At 37.0% G+C, this 19,708-nt stretch overlaps 1 protein-coding gene across 15 annotated transcripts in view; it reads right to left on the bottom strand.

Moving 5' to 3' along the window:
• Window positions 1-19,708, bottom strand: part of RBMS3 (RNA binding motif, single stranded interacting protein 3) — a 965,283-nt gene that overhangs the window by 419,506 nt on the left and 526,069 nt on the right. For all 15 annotated transcript variants that reach the window (XM_014549237.1, XM_005878038.2, XM_014549230.1 and 12 more), the window contains one exon: window positions 17,557-17,615. In XM_014549237.1, the coding sequence (XP_014404723.1) occupies window positions 17,557-17,615 (59 nt within the window). The remainder of the gene's footprint in view (window positions 1-17,556; window positions 17,616-19,708) is intronic.

Below are 19,708 nucleotides of genomic sequence, written 5' to 3'. Positions count from 1 at the left end.
AATCTTTCTCTGCCACCTCTGCTAGATATACTTCCATTCATCCTTAAGAATCAAGCTCAAATATTGCCTCTTCCCTAAAAGCTTCCTCTGTGCTTTTTCTGGGGAAATTTAGATAGTTCTTTATTTTTGCCTACGAGCAATTTACTTGTAGCACTACTGCATAGCTGTTAAGAGCTTATCATTTGAACGGCTTGGACGCAGACTCTGAGGTTTGGAGGCCAAATGATCTTGAAAACAGAGTCTGGATATCCTCATCTGTGAAATACTAATAATCTTAGCATTTACCTCAGAGAGCCATTGGGAGGATTTCATGAGTTAAGCCATGTATCGAGTGCTCACTGGCTATTGGATATTATTATTAGCTTTTTATGCTCATATTATTTTTCAGTTATACATTTATAGTATCTGCCCTTCCTACCCACTGAGTACTTGGGTATAGGCAATAGATCGTCCCTATTTCTCATTCCCAGTGCCTAGCACAAGATCAGCCAAAAATACACATTTGATAAATGTTGGATGAAACAAATTAGACTGAGCAAGGAGTATGTGAATCCCATTCAGCCTAAATGTCAGCCTCAATGTTCATGTTAAACTATTGCATATGTTAAATAAGAGAACTGCTACTAATACCCAGCATATCCGAAGACTTCTTAGGAAGAAGACCATTGAGATAAAGGAGCAATTACCTCCATGGAAGTCTGAGTAGCCTTACTGGTATAGAAAAAAGTCAATTATGGCAATGGATCCTACATAACTTCCCATAAAATAGATAAGATAAAAGAAAAAAACCTAAAAATTTGTAGATAGGGAATTATAACCATCGCTCCCTCCTCGACACAGGTTTTTTGTTTGTTTGTTTTTAATCCTTTTTTTTTTCATTGATTTTATTTTTCACTGATTTTTTTGGAGAGAGTGGAAGGGGGGCGGGGAGAGAAACATTGATGTGAGAGAAACACATTGATTGGTTGCCTCCTGCCCCAACTGGGGCCCAGGATTGAACCTGAAACCGAAGTACATGCCCTTGACCAGTAATGGAACCCATGGAATGATGTTCTGACCAACTGAGCAAAGTCAACCAGGGCCTCGGCCACAGTTTTAAATTCAGAGAACAATTCAGCCATTTTAAAGTGTGCCATAAATTCCTCTCTTACTGATTCACAGTGTCCGGTACGACCAGGTGCCACCATTTGAGCCTACTGCGTTGTTGAAGTACACCTAAGGGCCTCTAAACATGCCAGGAGTGATGCTAGGCATGAGAAATACAGAAACTGAGTAAGATCCTGAGGACTGGGGAGGGTGTTTTACAGACTGACGAACCCCCTCTTCTTTCCCCAGAGCATGATCATGTCAAAGGAAGTGATGGGTGTGGAATTTTGAGGCCACATCTGGCATCTCATCCTGCTCAGATTTGAAAAAGCAAGGCAGGAAGAAAAGTGTACAATGAAATTAGGAAAGGAAGAAAGCGCAATTTTATAAGCTTCCCTGTGGCCCAGCACTATTTTATTTCAAATGGAAGGTGAGGGAAATAGGCGAAACGTGGTGTCTCACAAAGAGGAAATTTACAGGCACCCTGCACACGTCTCCCACAAACCCCTGCCTCCTCCCCTCACCCAAGAGAAATGGAAATAATTTATAGAAGTTACTAAAGGAACTGAAGAAATCCTCGCAGGGTAATTAATGAGGGATAGGCCAGTCACCCATGTTAAAAAAAAAAAAAATCAAATGTAAAAAGTCATGGCTTTGTCTGAACTTGGAGGTTTTTAGACTGGAAGCGATTTGTACAATGACTATTTTGACCATACAACTTCCTAATCTCAGTTCCCATAAAGTCTGGGCGGGGGCCAACTGGAATGATACGTCTCAGCTGCACAGATACCGGCCACAGAGGAAACAAAGGGATTTTAAACACTGGAGTCATTTCCTTTGGTTCTCAGCTCTTGGAGGAAAAAAAAAAATTCCTTTTTGGTCAGTGATATCTCCAGCTCAATTCCTGTAGCCTCGCTTAGAAAAATAACAAAATCTGTTCCCTGAAACTCTTTCCAATCAGACAAGTGCGGCTTTCAACTCCAAACGTCTCAGTCCAATAAAAGACTTCCCTTTGCCCGAGGGTTCTAGGAAGACTAACACCTTTTTAAGGTTCAGACTGCTCTCTAACGAGTTACATAAAAATCTGCAACCAGTGTAAATGTCAGATGTGAAAGGATGTGTTTGGGAGAGAGACCCGTATAATCAAATCTCGGGCTGCTCCTTTGGAAATAGCTGCTCAGGGGTCTGGCCGACTATAATAGGGCCCATTTATGACACGCGGCACACACGGTAATAGCGAGTTCCCTCTCAAGTGGAACCTTAGCAGCTTTGGAATGGTTACCTGAATGTGTCGAGAGCGGAAAAGCAGCGCTTTCCAAATATATCCTCCAGCTAAGGGCTTTTGGAACGGCTGCAGCGATGATAGAAAAGATGGATTGTCAGAATACCCCTCGGCTCATATATATGCATTCTAAATGCCAGAGGTGGAGGCCCATGGCACACAGGATTGTTCACAAGCCACAGAATTTGAAATATTAGACAGCCTTTGTCCAAGATTGATCTACAAGGAAGGGAGCGCTCCCCGCCACTGCTCCGTGTTTTGTTTAGTTGGTGCCAGTTTTGAGTCCCCTGTAAGGTCCCTGATGTGAATCCTCAAGTCTTCAGGCCAGTTTCTCAGTGAAAAAGGGAACAATAGAGCAGCCCGGATCACAGATCAAGTGGAAACTTTAAATAAGTGGAATTACATTAATACACTGATATTACATCTTGAAGTTTTAAGACTATTTAAGTTACTTATTCCAGGAATACTTGTGGACAGTCTCATAGATTGCAACGATTAAATTCAAGAAGGATTCAGGCAGTATTTACAGCCTCTAGATAATAATTTAATTCAAAAGATAATGTCAGGAGAATAAAAATGTGCCTATTACACTCATTACATGTTGCAGCTAAAGAATAAATTGCCTTTTTTTTACCCTTTTCAAATGCTCATACCCATAACTTAGAAATATGCGATGTACTTATTTACTAACCAGCATAATATAAAAATGACAGAGCAATTCTCCATGTCCTTAATGATTGGAACGAGCATCTGCTGAGAAATAGAGAAGATAACCTTTCCATGGTGTAGGCTTTCCCATTTTTTCTTCCTCTTGCCTTTATTTTTAATAAATCTGAATAAAAAAATTTAGGAAATATAAGAAAAGGGAGGCTGACACTAAATGAATCACAAATATCTAATGTGTCTGTTATAACATTAGAATTTTAATTGCATGTAAACTTAAAGAAAGTGTTACTGGAAAAACCTCCCTTTTACTTGTCAACTTCTGCTCTTCAAGGAATTCCTAATTCAGGAGCACAGTGTCAGCACAGTGACTGAGAACATGGGCAGACATGAAATTCTGTTTGCAGTTAGTCTTGTGACTCATGTGTTCTCATTCTTTCCTAAGACACAGTGGAACCCTCAACTTTAAGTCAGAATATGAAAATCTCATAGTTATTATTCTTATAAATGGGAAAATGATTGAGCAATAGTCTCCAAATAAAGGCCTATATAGTGATCCTATGAGTAGGGTCCATAACTTCTACTTTTTTATGCCTACCAATCCAAACTCTTTTTCCAGGTTTCTGTTTATAACCAACAGCAGATGTTGGCAAAGTGTTGGGCTAACTATAGGGTCGAGGTATTTTAACATGGAGTAGTTCGTAGACCAAACAGAGAGACTCACACAGGCACCAACTATCCGAGGAGAGTAAAAACTGTTCTGCGCATATGCTCTGTACTAAATATTAAAGTCATATGAAATACCCAAGCACAGAAATAGTTGTATGCTGTCGTCTGTTCAAATACAACAATGAATCATTAGAATCACTGTTAAATTTAGGTCAAAGTTATTTTTAGAAACCAACTTTTGACTTTAATCAATTCTCCATTGAAAGCTTTTCTCCTTTGTCATTACCGAAAGGGCAACTCAAATCTATTCCAGATAAGATGTTTGTAAAACATGCAGCATAGATCCCAGCACATAGTGGGAACTCAATACCTTGTAGTTTTAAACAAGAGAAATGCAAGGTGTTTGTTAATAATTCTGTAGGGAAAACCATGCTAGCATAACTAAAGCATTGCTGGAAATAGTCAACAATATCTTTAGATGGTATATTATCTGACAGGGGCAATATGAATTCATTGAAAAGAGACTTTACCAAGAGCTAAGGTAAACAGGTAAGCTTGCACTGGCAAAGTAGAATTTGAAGTTAGCCAGTAATTCAAGTCTAGTTTGCAGTGGAAGAAGGCTACAGAGAAGGGGCTTCTGGGAGGTAGGGATGAGTTGAGTAAAGACCCAAGAGGGGTATAACCAGGATGTTGGGAGAGTAAAGTGACTGCCTGCTTAACATTAAAGGCACATGTTGGAACAGAATGAAAAATATTGTGAGTTGAGACATATTTTGGTGGCCCTTTGAGGCCATACTGAGGGATTTAGACTTGATAAGGAATGGAATAGCAAGTCCCAAAGTAGTTAAGGGACATGATGAAAGCACTGTTTTAAAACAAGACAAGGAATCTGTAAAAGAACCCTAACCCCAAGAGTTCTTAACAAGAACTTGTGCTAACTGCAGCTGGGTGATAAATGGCTACAATTTTATTCTGGTTTCTAATCACAACCCAAATCACACGCTTGATGATTTCTTGGTGCTACATCCATGTACTGAGAACCTAAGATGTGGTTAAGCCATTCATTATTTTATTTCTCCAGATATCCATTGGGTAACTACTTCATGTGTCAAGCATGTGCTAAGTACAGTGAATGAAAAATAAATAAGATGTAGTCTGTTTTTTATTATCTGAAGAAGTGTATAATTCTTGCTCTTGATAAGGCCATGGTGTAAGAGGAACATGAAAGAAAAGTCACCAATTGTACCCAGTTTGTTAAAAGCTGGCTAGACTTTGGGAGAACTGAGAGTTTTATTAAGATTACAGGAAAAGGGTATCTAAGTCAGCTGGAGCAGGGATAGAGGGAAAGATAAAGCTTTGAAGACTTGATGAGCATCTGCTGAATCTTGCAAGACGAGGAAGAACACAGAGATAGCCTAGGGGAGGGATGAGATAGAATAACCAGGCTTTAGAACAAAGCCGACCTGAATTTATATCCCATATCTGCTATTTCATAGTTGTGCAGATGTGGCCCAGTTCCTTGTCTCTCCCACCTATAAAATGAAGATAAGAAAAACAATTTGGAAAAGAGTGCCATAATATATAAAAATGGCTTAGTGTAATTTCTGTATTTAGTAAATGCTCAATACATACCAGACTTTATTATTAAACTAGAGGCCCAGTGCACAAATTCATGCCCGGGTGGGATCCAGCTGGGCCGCCCCGATGGAGGCCGACTGGGGGCAGGGCCGGCCAGGGGGAGGGACTGTGGGAGGTTGGCTGGCCAGCCCTGTCCCCGATCAAGGTAGGGTGGGGTGATTGGGGGCAGGACCGGCTGGGGGGAGGGGCAATCGGGGCCCGATCAGGTCGGTTGGCCGCCGCAGTGTGCGTCATAGCAACTGGTCGTTCCAGTCATTCAGTCATTCCGGTTGCTTGGCTTTTATATACTAGTATGTAGATGGGGGGCAGGTGACGTTTCAGGCAAAAAGAACAGATACCCAAGTGTCTTTGCATCTGAGGTGGAAATAGTTGGGTATGGTGGGAAGAGATGAGAATTCGCCAGGGTCATCAGCATGACCACAGGCTGCTCATTGTACAACTCCAGTGGTGCATTTCACATGGACTACAATGTGAGTGCTCCGTCGGTTTCAGAGTTGTGCAGGGCTCATGTTATACAAAAGTGCAGTCATCCTGGTGCTAGAGATAGGACAGGCCATGTCATGAAAGGCCTTATATTCCACAATAAGGAGTTAGAAGTCTACTATTTTTGCCATATCATTCCAAATGACAGAGACCCAAAAATTTACACATGTAATTGAATTTTAATGAAGATAATTCATCCTTAAACTGTCTCGTTATAGAATAAATGAACATTTTTTCTCCTTGTTGCATTTTAATACTGTTAAATTACTTTCACATTAATCATTATTGTTGTTTTTCTAGACATGTGTTATCTTTTCATGGATTAACTGGGAAATATTTATTAGCCTTTGTTGTATGCTAGATCTTAGTTTTGCAGGTATAGTAAAATATGGTCCCTCATTCAAAGAATACGCTATCCAGAGAAGAAGACATAAATGTCATCCGATAGTGATACCTATCAAGAAAAAGTATCTTCAGCCCTAACTGGTTTGGCTCAGTGGATAGAGCATCGGCCTGCGGACTGAAAGGTCCCAGGTTCGATTCCGGTCAAGGGCATGTACCTTGGTTGCGGGCACATCCCCAGTAGGGGGTGTGCAGGAGGCAGCTGATCGATGTTTCTCTCTCATTGATGTCTCTAATTCTCTATCCCTTTCCCTTCCTCTCTGTCAAAAAATCAATAAAATATATTTTAAAAAGTATCTTCAGTAGTCATCATAAATAATATTTTGACCTAGTTATTAGCAGAGTATGCATATTTTTTTTCTATTTTTCTTTCTCCCACTCTAGCCAGTTTTCCATGCTACCTCAGAGTCTTAATAATTACCATTCAAATAGTTATCAAATACTCCATTGCTTTCACTGGGGTTAAGTCACTCCCCATTTTTGCATATTTATTTCAGAGATTTCAGTAATATGATGCAAAAATTACATTCATGTGTCTAGATTTTCCACAACTAAAATATCATTTTTTAGAAAAAAATGATATGAGTTGGTTGAGTAACCCTTGTTAGGTAGTCATAAAACAACACCTTTGCTTTTAAATAGAGCTGACAGATAGGAGGCATCTCCACTGTCCCTCTAAATTAAATTTTTGGTTGACTTTCACAGATAAAGTTTTATCAGTGATCAATACTTTTCACTTTATTTGGGCCCATGTTTTGTGTCTTAAAAAACAAAAAATCCTGCACTTTAAGTGAGTTGCTGCTCCCTAGAGCAAGGACATGGTCAAGTTTTAACGACGCACATATTATCCAGGGGGTCCATTTTTCCCCTGCTGTCCAGGACAGCTCAGATGCATGTGCGACCTGGTCAAAACCTCAGTCCCAATTTGTGGAGAGAGAGAGAGAGAGAGAGAGAGAGAGAGAGAGAGAGAGAGAAGCATTTCCTCTCTAAACTCAGAGACTAAGTTTGAATTTCTGGAGTGGATCTGAAGGTCATAGCCTCTGTTCCCACATGTTTGCAGTTAGCTAATGATGGCTGCGAATTCTGAACAACCATCTACAAACTGTTTAGAGAGCAAAGCCTGAATGAAACCAGTTGCAGCACGGGGCTTCAGGTAAGGCTTCAACGGTTGCATTAAAACCAAATGAAAAAACTGTTCATTTCTTTCCATTATTTGTCCAAAAATTTCAAGGAACTCTGGCAATGCCAAGTCTAACTGTTAACTCTGAAGGAATATAGATGCCAATGTACAGGGACTTCATAGTTGCCTATAGACATAAACCTGACAAAGCACAGCCATGCCCTACCTGAGCGTGAGTTAATTTGGGTTACATATATGCAGTGGCTGCCTTGCTATTATGGTACTTTCTACAAAAATCCCATCCACAAAAACAGACCAAATGCAAATAATGATTTTGGAGAAGTAAAATAATTCTCTCAAGTCCCAATAAGTAGGAGCCAGTGATGAGATCAGCATCTGGAAGTAGAACATCAGGCCCAAGACACATATCTCTCACAGAACAGACAAGAAAGAAATGGAGTTGCAAACCAAGAGTTCTAAAGCGTGAGACTCAAACCTGGGCAGGGGATTCTAGGGAGGTTGAGGTAGTAAAACATGTGCCTGTTGGATAGATCTGTTGGAAAAAAAAAAACTAAGCACAGATGCTCAAGGTTTCTTTAAAATTCCCCCCAAAATGAGAGACGAGGCAGCCTTTGGGTTGGAGTTAGAGATTTGAAGGCAACTTGAGACAATAAAAAATTATGAGGATAGGGGAAGAACCTTTGAGAAAAAAAAAACAGATTGAGAAAGGAAAAAACTGACCTTAGCAGACATTTTGGGAAATTATGAGGATAGGGGAAGAACCTTTGAGAAAAAAACAGGTTGAGAAAGGAAAAAACTGACCTTAGCAGACATTTGGATGTTTTTCCATAATAACTGGTTCATGGGTAAACTAAAAACATAAAAAAAATGTCTTTTTGATTAAACTTGATCATACCTTCAGAATCCAAATAGAAAATAGTTGTTTATTCCTGGGTGCATCCATCAAGGAGATAATGACCCCAAACACTTTGCACAAGTAAGTGCAAGCTATTTACAGAAAAGGAGGGAGCCTGGGTAAGGAATTGGGATAAAGTGGCCTCTTCAGAGGTCTTAACCTTATTCCCATGAGCAAACAAGGGAGGCAAGCCAAACCGAACTTAAATAAGATGAAAGAGAGCATTTGCCGTGAAACTTGACCACATAGGCCCTTTAAGAGAGCACATGCCTCTTTCTGAATCCTGAATCCCGAGAGTGAGAGAAACTGGCAGCTGCACTCTGCCTGCCACCCTCCCTAATTATGTGATATTTTCCCCACACAAAATCGATTCAACTGATCCTCACTTTAAAGCTAAAACATGTAGAAGGCTAAACACTTATCAATCTAATTTAAGTATAAAATTGCAGTTAACAGAAAACCATTCTTTAAAAAAAAATTACTCTAAATAAAATGAACAAAATATTTTCAAAAGGTGCCTCTGTTTTCAAGCCACAATCTTGCATGCTCTTTTACGTCTCTATTAAATGACAAAACAGAACTAGGACGCCTAACCCATACTGTTTATAGTGGTGGGAAGGGGGTGGGTAAAAACTACCGCATGCTACTTCCAAACCGTCCACCTTTGCACAAACTCAAAACATTGTGCTCGTGTCTGCTTGTGATGATTATCATCCAAGGCCATTTACTGCAGGTCTTACTTATGGGGGTTATTTGGAGTGAGGAAAAGCAAAAAGAGGATAGATAGGCTTCGGCAGACTTAGATTTCTATTTGAATGCTGGCTAGATGATGTTTGAGAAGTTATTCAGCATTTCCAGGTTTGTTTTCTCATCAGTAAAATGGAGAAGATAATAACTTTTGAGGTTACTTGATATCCATTGCACAATGCTATCGGCCAGTGGTCGGCAAACTCATTAGTCAACAGAGCCAAATATCAACAGTACAACGATTGAAATTTCTTTTGAGAGCCAAATTTTTTAAACTTAAACTATATAGGTAGGTACATTGTTATTAACTTAATTAGGGTACTCCTAAGGCTTAGGAAGAGCCACACTCAAGGGGCCAAAGAGCCGCACGTGGCTCGCGAGCCGCAGTTTGCCGACCACGGCTATAGGCTATTGAAAGTTGAAGATATGCATGCCTTTAGGAGCCACACACGTACATAAATAAATGAAGTGGGCTGGTTTTAAGAAAATAACACAGTGGTTTAGCCTCCTCTAAAAAACATTCGCATCTAAATACTTTTAAGCAGGGTTGCAGTCAAACAACATTCTTTACTAGACACGTTTGCCCTTTTGATGAATTACAGGATGTTCTAAGAGACTTCTGGATGCCAGCCTGCTGAACAACTATTTGATCAAAACTGGGTTGCACAACATATTAGCATAGATGTATCTCCTGCCTCCATAACCACAGCTTACCGTATTTCTGAGAACTATAGCTCATGACCTACTCATTCTCCAGCTCATTCCCTTAAGGTTTTTTCTGTTCTAGGTAAACAAGCCAAAGTCCTTATTCCTAACTCTTTGTTTGGATTCACTTCCTGTTTATTATTTTAATTTTTTTTTTGTTCACTGGATGATTAGTTGGTTGGTAGGTTCGTGGAAAACTGATTGATGAGTTTACTTTCTCTGCTGAAGGGAATTCAGATGGGAAACACAAAGGTAAAAATTTAGGTGATAGCCCTTGCTTTTACAAAAACAAAAACAAAACAAACAACAACAACAAAAAACAACGGGTTAAAGAGGTACCATAAAATTTTCTTCCAAATCAGGTAAACCAGTCTCTGGTCTGCCTTTACATCTGATGTCTTCACCAGTTCATGTACCATGCGGACTTTTTATTGTCGACAAAAAAGTTCACTTACATAACAGAAACCTTGTATCTGGAAAATGACACTACGTGTCATTTTAAAAAAAAATTCTCCAACAAGAAGCAGAATTACAGAATTGGCCCTCCAACAGTAAATTTTGAAGGACATAAAGAGAGGAAAGATAAGCTGAATTAGACAATGTAATAGGTTGTATATAGTTATAATGATAGTCTATATTACTAGAACATAATAGGTCAATTACAATGATGCAAAGTAGCAATATTTACTTCTCACACAGATTTCAAACATACATATTTGTGCTTTCATTTGATAGTTGTATATGTAACTTTTCTCATTATTGCTTGTCTTACATTATTCTCACACAGTAGAAGCAAACCTCAAAGCCCCTGACCACTATCTATGGCAGAACAACTTCTCCAGGATTTCTTTGGTTTATGTAACAGCAGATGCTCAGTTACAAAGATGCTCAATATCACTAATCATCCTGGAAATCCAAGTCAAAACCACAATGAAATATCACCTCATACCTGTGAGGATGGCTATTTTAAAAAAAGACAATTGCTGGTGAATATGTGGAGAAAAGGAAACCCCACTTTACACTGTTGGTGGGAATGTAATTTGATAAAGCCATTATGAAAAACAGTATGGAGGTTCATCAAAACCGGAACATAAAATTTCCATATGATCAGCAATACCTCTCCTAGGTATAGCCCCAAAGGAAATGAAATCAGTATCTCTTAAAGAGATATATCTGCACTCCCATGTTCATTTCAGCATTATTTACAATAGGCCAGACATAAGCATCCATTTATGAATAATGAATAAAGAAATTGTGATACACACACACACACACACAAATATTGTTCAGCCTGAAAGAAGGATATCATGCCATTTGGAAGAACATGGATGAATCTGGAGGGCATTGTGCTAAGTCAAATAAGTCAGACATGAGAGAAAAAAAAGTACACAATATTATTTAAGTGTGCAACATAAAAATGTCAAGTATATAGGAGCAAAGAGCACTAAAGTGATTATCACAGGCAAAAAAGCAGAAGAAATGAGTTGATGTTGATTTAAAGGTACAATGTTGCTTTCTATGTAGGATGAATATGTTTAGAAATCTAATACATGGCATAAAATCAGCTAATAATATAGCATTGAGTACTGGAAATTTTCTAAGAAAATATATTTCAGGTGCTCGCATTACATATACAAAAACGGTACCTATGTGAGGAAATGATATGTTAATTAGTTTGATTGTAGTAATTGTTTACTATGTATATGTATGTCAAATTATGCTTTATACATTAAATACATGTGATTTTCATTTAAAAAGTAAAATGTAAAAGTTTTCCTCTAATCAAATCATTATCAATTTCATTATCTGTTTCTCTATGAAAAGGTATAGTATTAGCCATAATTTCTTTATATTATATATGTGAAATTAGAGATTTTCTGAACTTTAACCTCTTGAAATCAAAACTATCTCCTGAGAATCCTTGAGAAACTTTTTAACCACAGTGTTGTAATAGCATTTTTTAAAAATGGGGTTCTAAATTCTACCCCACATAATTCCCTTATTCAGAAAAAAATTTCTTTCAGTCATTCATTTGATAAAAATCTACAGTTTTCACTTTAATTATGTACTGTAACAATAGTGGCACAAAGACAAATTCCAAGGTACCTCATAGTATATTTCTCATGGGATTTTTGCCACTTGATTTCATTTAGTACGATATCAAATGTGCTTATTTCTCACATCACCCTCAAATCCAATGCCTAGTGAGATTGTTAGCAGTTGCTTCCCTGACATCTTCTGTTTCAGCTCCTGCCTTCCTATGGTGGGCACATCCTGAGAATGTGGACAGCTGTGATATCTGCAGCTTAAGCTTTCTTATTTTCTTTGGGGGAGAAATTATAACTGTAATTACTTTCATTATTATACTTATTTTTCTGTGAGTTTGTTGGTTTGCTTTGTATTGTGATAAAATAACAAAACATAGTATTCTAACAAATTTTTAAGTGTATAGTTCAATAGCATTAAATATATTTACACTTTTGTGCAGTCATCACCACCATCATCTCCAGAACTTCATTTTCCCAAACGGAAACTCTATCTATTAAACTCTAACTCCCCATCTCCCCAAACCCCTAGACCCTGCCAAACACCATTCTGTCTTTTGTCTCTCTGAATCTGACTCCTCTAGGTCCCTCATATAAGTAGAATCATACAATATTTGTCCTTTTGTGATTGGATTATTAAAATAATATTGTGATGTTTTTGCAATTACAGAAACCTAGTGAGGCAATCACATTGTAAGATGTATAAGTGTAGAATCATTATATTGATTACCTGAAACTAATATAATACTGTGTACCAAACTATACTTAAATAAAAAATAAAAGTTAATAAAAAAAAGAAATTGTATCTTCAAAGGTGGCATAGAGGTGTTCCAAAGAAACTTCATGAATACAGATTTCTTCCAATTCAGGGCTGATGTGAGCAGAATGACCAGTAGGTCTATCTGGATGCCTAGTAATTTAAATGAACTGCCCTTTTCTTAACAGAAGTAGTACAAATTAAATGCAGACCTTGCTATTTTCTCATATTCTACAACAGAGAGAAAACCACACCAGTTTTTTAAAAGATCATATGAAATAGGGACTTTATATCATCAATATTTTATAACTAAAGAGACATTTGATCCCACTTACAGCCACTTGCAGAACCATAACAAATGATACATTCATCTTTCACATTCCACTTAGGTTTTTATAGTTTTGGGATTTGGGTTTGTTTTGTTTTTAATGCCATGTTCATGAGGGTTTTTTTTTTCTCTTTCATACTCTAAAGTTCTCATTTCTTTACTAAAGAAAAAAAAGATCACTATTTCATTAGCAAAATGAATAACCAACAAATCAACAAGAACAATGGCAGCCACCAAATTAAATGACAATCCATGTTTTTACTGTGGTTTCCAACACTAAGGAAGCAGAAGTCTTCAGATTTTTTTTTTTTGGTTTTCTTTTTACTTTTGAACTTACAAAACAATGTAGTAAAGAGTATAACAAAGGGTGAACTAAGAAGCATTTGGTTTTCAGAACCTATCCAACTCAATTACAATGAATTCCACCACCTGCTACTGTGACGGAATGTGCTTTTACTCAAAGACATCGGGTTTATGGGCTTTGAAAAAATCCTGAGGGCTCTCATATAGCCAACACCAAAATGTGTGAATGAAATGTTCTTTATGTACTTATACTTTTCGCTATTAACAATACTAATGTCAACAAACACGTGTCAATTCATGAAATACTCATTCCTTGAATACGTAATATGTACTCAGGACTGCATTAAATTATATGAACGAGCTCTAGACAATATGGTTTCTATGAGAAGAAATCCAGGTCCACAGCCATAGAAAAATTCACCTGATGTATGTGCCAGACACATTTACAAACATGGCTCTATGTAATTTTGAGAAATACTTTTAAAATCGTAGGTATAGATGACCTCATTTGACAGTTGAGAAAAGCAATGTTTAGAGATATTTTGTCATTTGTCCAAGAAAACTTAGATTATTATTTGGAAATTTTCTTGGTATAGACTTTAATTGGAAAACCCTTGAAGAACTAGGTGGGGTTTAAAAAAATCCATATTTTTTGAAATCCTATATTTGAAAGGATATTATGTTTTTGCAAGTTTACATAAATTGTAATAAACGGAACATTCCCATATTATATTTGTATTATGTTTGTCTATTTTACATTATTATATTTTGCATATTATTTAAAACATGTAGTACAATATATAATTTCCAATATATTTATGAAATCATGGATCAGTAAAAAAAATAGATAACTTCAAACCAGTGAAAAGAATAATTCTGCATTGACAATAAATACTCTTAGGTACAAATGCTTACTTTTCAAGAAGGACTCTGGGAAACATGTGTATGTGAACGTCTTTGGTAGCCCTGGTGTTCACAGGCCTAGAAGACATATACCTAGCCATGTCTGTTCTTTCCATAATGCAGCATCAAAGGACCCCAGAGAGAAAGAAAAGGCCTCTACAATCTAAGATCCACTCTGATCCATCCTGCTTCCTCCATACCTTGCCAATAGGTTCGCTTCCCTGTATTCTGAGTAATTTATAATCTTGATGAAGGACTCAAACTAATCACAACAGTATGAGAGGTAAGGTAGCATAGGATCTTTGCTTCCAGATGGTACTCAAAGGAGGTGGTGTTGTAAACTCTTCAAATAGGATAGGAAGAGTCTACTGAGGGCTTCTTGAGAAGGTGAATTTTGGAAGAAATACTTGACATAGCCCAGTAGAGGTATGAAAAGAGAATTTTATGCATATTAATATAAGTCTGATGTTAAAAATAAGGTATTGAAAGATAGAAGAAGAATATCTGGACATAAGGATTTCTGTTAATCTATAAGACATGGATTAGTTAAAAGTAATATTAAGATTGTGGGCAAAAGCAATGTATTCCTACCATATTATTTTTTAAAAAATGTTTTTATTAATTTTTAGAGAGAGAGGAAGGGAGAGGGAGAGAGAGACAGAAACATCAATGATAAGAGAGAATCACTGATCAGCTGCCTCCTGCACACCCCCCACTGGGGATCGAGCCCACAACTCGGGCATGTGCCCTGACCAGGAATCGAACCATGACCTCCTGGTTCATAGATCAACGCTCAACCACTGAGCCATGCTGGCTGGGCTATACCATATTATTTAAGCTATACTAAACTTCATAAAAATTATTTAAATTTCTTCCAATAAAAATAATTACTGCAAAAGAGTTAGACAGGTAGGTTATAGTATTAAATGCAATCAATTATAAATATATGTTTAAAACAGCAAGGCTACATATTTTATTAAATGTTTATGGATAGTTTTGCTTTTGCCTAATATATACTAGTATGTTAAAAGTGATTACAAATACTGAGTAAATACAGGCTCTGTAAAAAGTCAATAAAATATATATATAAAAAAAAGTGATCACAAATACTGAGTAAATACAGGGGTGGGGCAAAGAAGGTTTACAGTTGTTCATATGGAAAATAATACAAAAATTAATAAATAATAATACAAGAATAAACTCTGTGTTTCATGTACTCACCATTGAAAACCTACTTTTGCCTCACCCTGTACATAACTATGTAACACTTTTGAGGAAAAATAAGCAGTTGTATAACTCCCAAAACATATTATAAGTACATTTTTTCATTTATTACAAAGACTTCTCAAAGTTAACATATAACAACAACAACAATAATAAAACCCTCTAAAATATTTAATATGCTAAATTAGAAATAATAGGCGTGAGTGGGATACAGACAGAACAAAATCCTTTCATTTACATGCTAAGGTAGAGTAAGAGTCTAGAGTATGGGTTAATATAGCATGGTTAATTTTGATGCTTTTTGTTTTCATCTCTAAGGAGACAAGTGCATACACTTTCTCATCCCCCTAAACACTAACTTGCATATAATATGCCACATGTTCAACAGCCTGTGAAAAATTGAATTCATACTACTTCTTTAGAAACAACATTAATGAATCCAGTTTTCATAATATTTGGTTTTGATTGCATAGTCTTAGTCTGGAGGCAAAGTTGCAAATGATTTAGAAGCAAGTGTCTAGGAAAAGTCCAAATCCAATTTGTTTTCTCTAATTACAGGCTCAATGCTCTCAGTGATTTTGTTTGAAAAAGCCACCTCACACACCCTTTTCATTCTTTCCTAAAGAAAGGTCAAGACAAACTCAACTTCTGCCTATTAAAAAAGGAAAGGTAAAATTCTCTCCTAATTCATTGCTAGTTTCATCTGATATTATTTTACAAAGACAAAGCACTACTTTGCTATCCCCCCTCTTCACTGACAATATAACAGATTTGGAGAAATTTAAATGAATAACAATCTATCATCCATAATCCTACCACCTCAATACAAACATTCTTGTTTTGCTTAACATTGCCAGTATTTTATAGGACAGACAACACAAGTTATTTTTGAGCATCATCCATGTATTAACTCAATTACTCATTAGTATTATTCATCTATATCAATATTACTCATACATATTTTCATATTAAATGATTTCCCTAGGTGGTTCCCTCCCTCCCTCCCCTCCATCCCCCTTCCTCCCTTCCTCCCTTCCTCCCTTCCTCCCTTCCTCCCTTCCTTCCTTCCTTCCTTCCTTCCTTCCTTTCCTTCCAGATATGTGGGTCTGATCAATTATATTCTGAAATTCTTTCTCCTAAACATCAACCTTTCTCAAGCCTATCATTGTACTTTGCCTTTATAAACTTAATTTGCCCCAAAGGAGTCTCCATATTCTCTATCCACAATATTTTGCAGATACCCCTCTTGTAGATACCTGTTACACTCTCACATATATTAGGCTGATAGACTAATCCTAATCATTTGATTAGTATTAGTTTCTTGGTTTTCTTGATGGTTGATTTTTCAACTAGAAATTGAGCTATTAGGTGACGGAAACCGTGTCTTATTTTTTTTTTCTCGCAGTACCTGACTACCTAGTGCTTTTTTTTTAAGTTTATAAGAGACATGAAGTGTGTGATCTGCAGTGTAGGAGTATTCATTCCTAAGACTTTTGCACATTATACTTATATGTGAAATAGGGACAGTGTTTAGAATGATCTTGGCTCTACCCTACTTATTAATCTCAGTATCATAAAAGCGACTGGTTTAGAGGAACAACAAATAACATGTTACAGGAAGCATTCCAATTTTCCAGTAAGAACTGAGTCATGAAAGAGAGACCATATAGATTTCATAAATAATATAATGCAACCCTTAAGAGTATTGGATTCCAAGACATGAAGAAACATGAGCCATAGACACAGTCAAATAACTTCAACAATATTCCCCCCCTCCAAAAATAGAAAAAGCCTTAATAAGATACCAAATCTGAGATCCCATGAGGTGCTTACAGCTAAAGTTTAGACACAGTGGGCCCATCAGTAAATTCATTCCTAGTCAACCAATGTTGCTAAAGCTTTAAAGAACAGATAAATTAAAATGTGTTTTGCATGGGAAAGTTTTCCCCAGAGTTCCTCATTTTTATATAGGAAATCAATTTGCATCACTGATGATATCATTCAGACCAGACAACCCAAAGTTGTTAAGAGGTAATTTAGTTTTATGCTGAAAGCAATTTGGTACTTGTTCTAATTTGTGAGTTTCATTTTGTTTGTTAATGAAAAAAATTAATGAGCAATGGTACTAGAAATACAACTCAGCAAAGCCTCGGCAATATCAGAGAGGTTGGCCATATACTGTACATCATGACCCTGTGCAGCCGGTGCCTGGACCTCCACCTGGGCGGGGCTCTCAATGTAACAGCACAGTCCAGAGCTAAAGGTACAGATGCCCTCACACATACCTTTGCACTGATTTGTGTTTTTGTCAAGAATTGCCTTTGTCGATACAATTTTTCCATACCTGAAAAAGAGAGAGAGAAAAAAAAAAGTTACCGTAGCCCAATGAAGACACTTAAAAACACCAATGAACATGGGTGTACACACAATGGAGCAGGAATAAACCAAGGACAAAGCTCTGAACTCCCATTTCACACCTGGATGATCTTTTTTCACCAGTTCTTCTCTATACCTGGAGAATGTGCTTCCCAAAATAATCACTGGGTGGAGCCTTCAGAAATAAACCTGTCAGGCTGTCATAGGTGGCTGAGAGGGGATCGCCTGTGATTGTAATCAAAGTAAATCGCACTCTGGGGATGCGTGGAAAAGTTCAGACCTAGTGCCAGGCTGACCAGGGCTGGCATCCAGCTTTGGTGCTCACCTAAGTGTTGCAACCCTGAGCAGTTAAACACAACTTCCCCAGGCCAGTCTTTTTATCTCTAAAAATGAGAATTGTAATGATCACCTTTCAGGATTTGGGAGAGTGTTAAATTGAAAAGTTCAGACTGTCTATCAGTGCTTGTAGGGTAAATAAAAATAAATGTATTTATTAGTTGGTTATTTTACTACTAAAAATATATTATGTTGTAAGTTAATTAAGGATAAAGACTGAGCTTTGTATTCTCAATGACTGCCACCAAAGCCAATAGAAGTCAAATAAATGCTTGTTATAAGTAAATAAATTATCCAATGGTACTTCATCTACAACAAAGTGTCTACCACATATTCATTATTTAATCATCTCTTGCAGACGACCTGCTCTAGGCTTTGTTTTAAAAATATGGGTTACATGAAGAATAAAATTCAATCTCTTTGAGCTGTCCCATGGGGTATAACTGATGGGACTAAATTAGGTGATTTCCTAAAATCCTATTCTTTAGGATTCCAGGAAGGATGATTCTGATTCAACATAATAACACGGAGAAGCTATCATGCAAATTTGGTGCAGTGCTTAATTATGATATCATGCTGCCTCTAAAATAGAGAAGATACATATATCAAATCTTCTAGTTCAATCAACTTTCATTTCTTTGGGAAACCAAGGCAATATAGTGTTGAGTTAAAATAACATACTGTGACAACAATCTATCATGGCTTGAATCTCAATTAAGCCCCAGTATATTTGGTTGGTTAAACCTTATGAGTTCTTTGCATCATTTCATCGTCTATGATAATATGAATCTATTTTTAAATATCGATTTTGATTATTTATTCAAATTTATATGCATCTATTTAAATCTATAACATGATGACACTGGTCTTTACCTCACAGGGTTACTGTGAGCATTAAATGGGGTTACCAAAAGTGCTGATAACAGTGGCTGGCATAGAATAAGTGCTCACTAAATATTAGTTTTTCTTGCAATGACTCTCTTCCTGTTACCTACTATATGAAAGTGTCCAGTCTTTGACATTCTCTAAGATGGGTAAGAGGTGAATAGGGGTAAAACTACTGTTCCAAATGGCAGTTTAAAACATTACTACTTGTTTAAGTCCTTTATCCATTTTGAGTTTATTTTTGTGTATGGTATAAGTTGGTGGTTTAGTTTCTTTTTTCTTTTTGCATTTATCTGTCTAATTTTCCCAACACCATTTATAGAAGAGACTGCCTTCACTCCATTGTATGTTCTTGCCTCCTTGAGCATAGTGGTTTGGGTCGATTTCTGGGTTCTCTATTTTATTCCATTGATCTATATGTCTGTTCTTGTGCCAGTACCAGGCAGTTTTGAGAACAGTGGCTTTGTAATACATCTTGATATCTGGTATTGAGATCCCTCCTACTTTGCTCTTCTTTCTCAGGATTGCTGCAGCTATTCAGGTCTTTTTTTTTTATTCCAGATGAATTTTTGGAGAGTTTGTTCTAGGTCTGTGAAATATGCCGGGAAACCATAAAAATATTAAAGGAATCCATAGGCAGCAAAATCTCAGACATATGCTGAAGCAATATCTTCACTGATACAGCTCCTAGGGCAATGGGAACTAAAGAGAAAATAAACAAATGGGACTGCATCAAAATAAAAAGCTTCTGTACAGCAAAAGAAACCATCAACAAAACAACAAGAAAGCCCATTGCTTGGGAGAACATATTTGCCAATATTATCACTGATAAGGGTTTAA

The sequence above is a fragment of the Myotis brandtii genome, unplaced genomic scaffold (assembly GCF_000412655.1).
Source record: "Myotis brandtii unplaced genomic scaffold, ASM41265v1 scaffold54, whole genome shotgun sequence".
Classification (NCBI taxonomy): Eukaryota; Metazoa; Chordata; class Mammalia; order Chiroptera; family Vespertilionidae; genus Myotis; species Myotis brandtii.
Note: the sequence above shows the minus strand (reverse complement) of the source record. Positions and strands in the feature narration are given on the sequence as shown.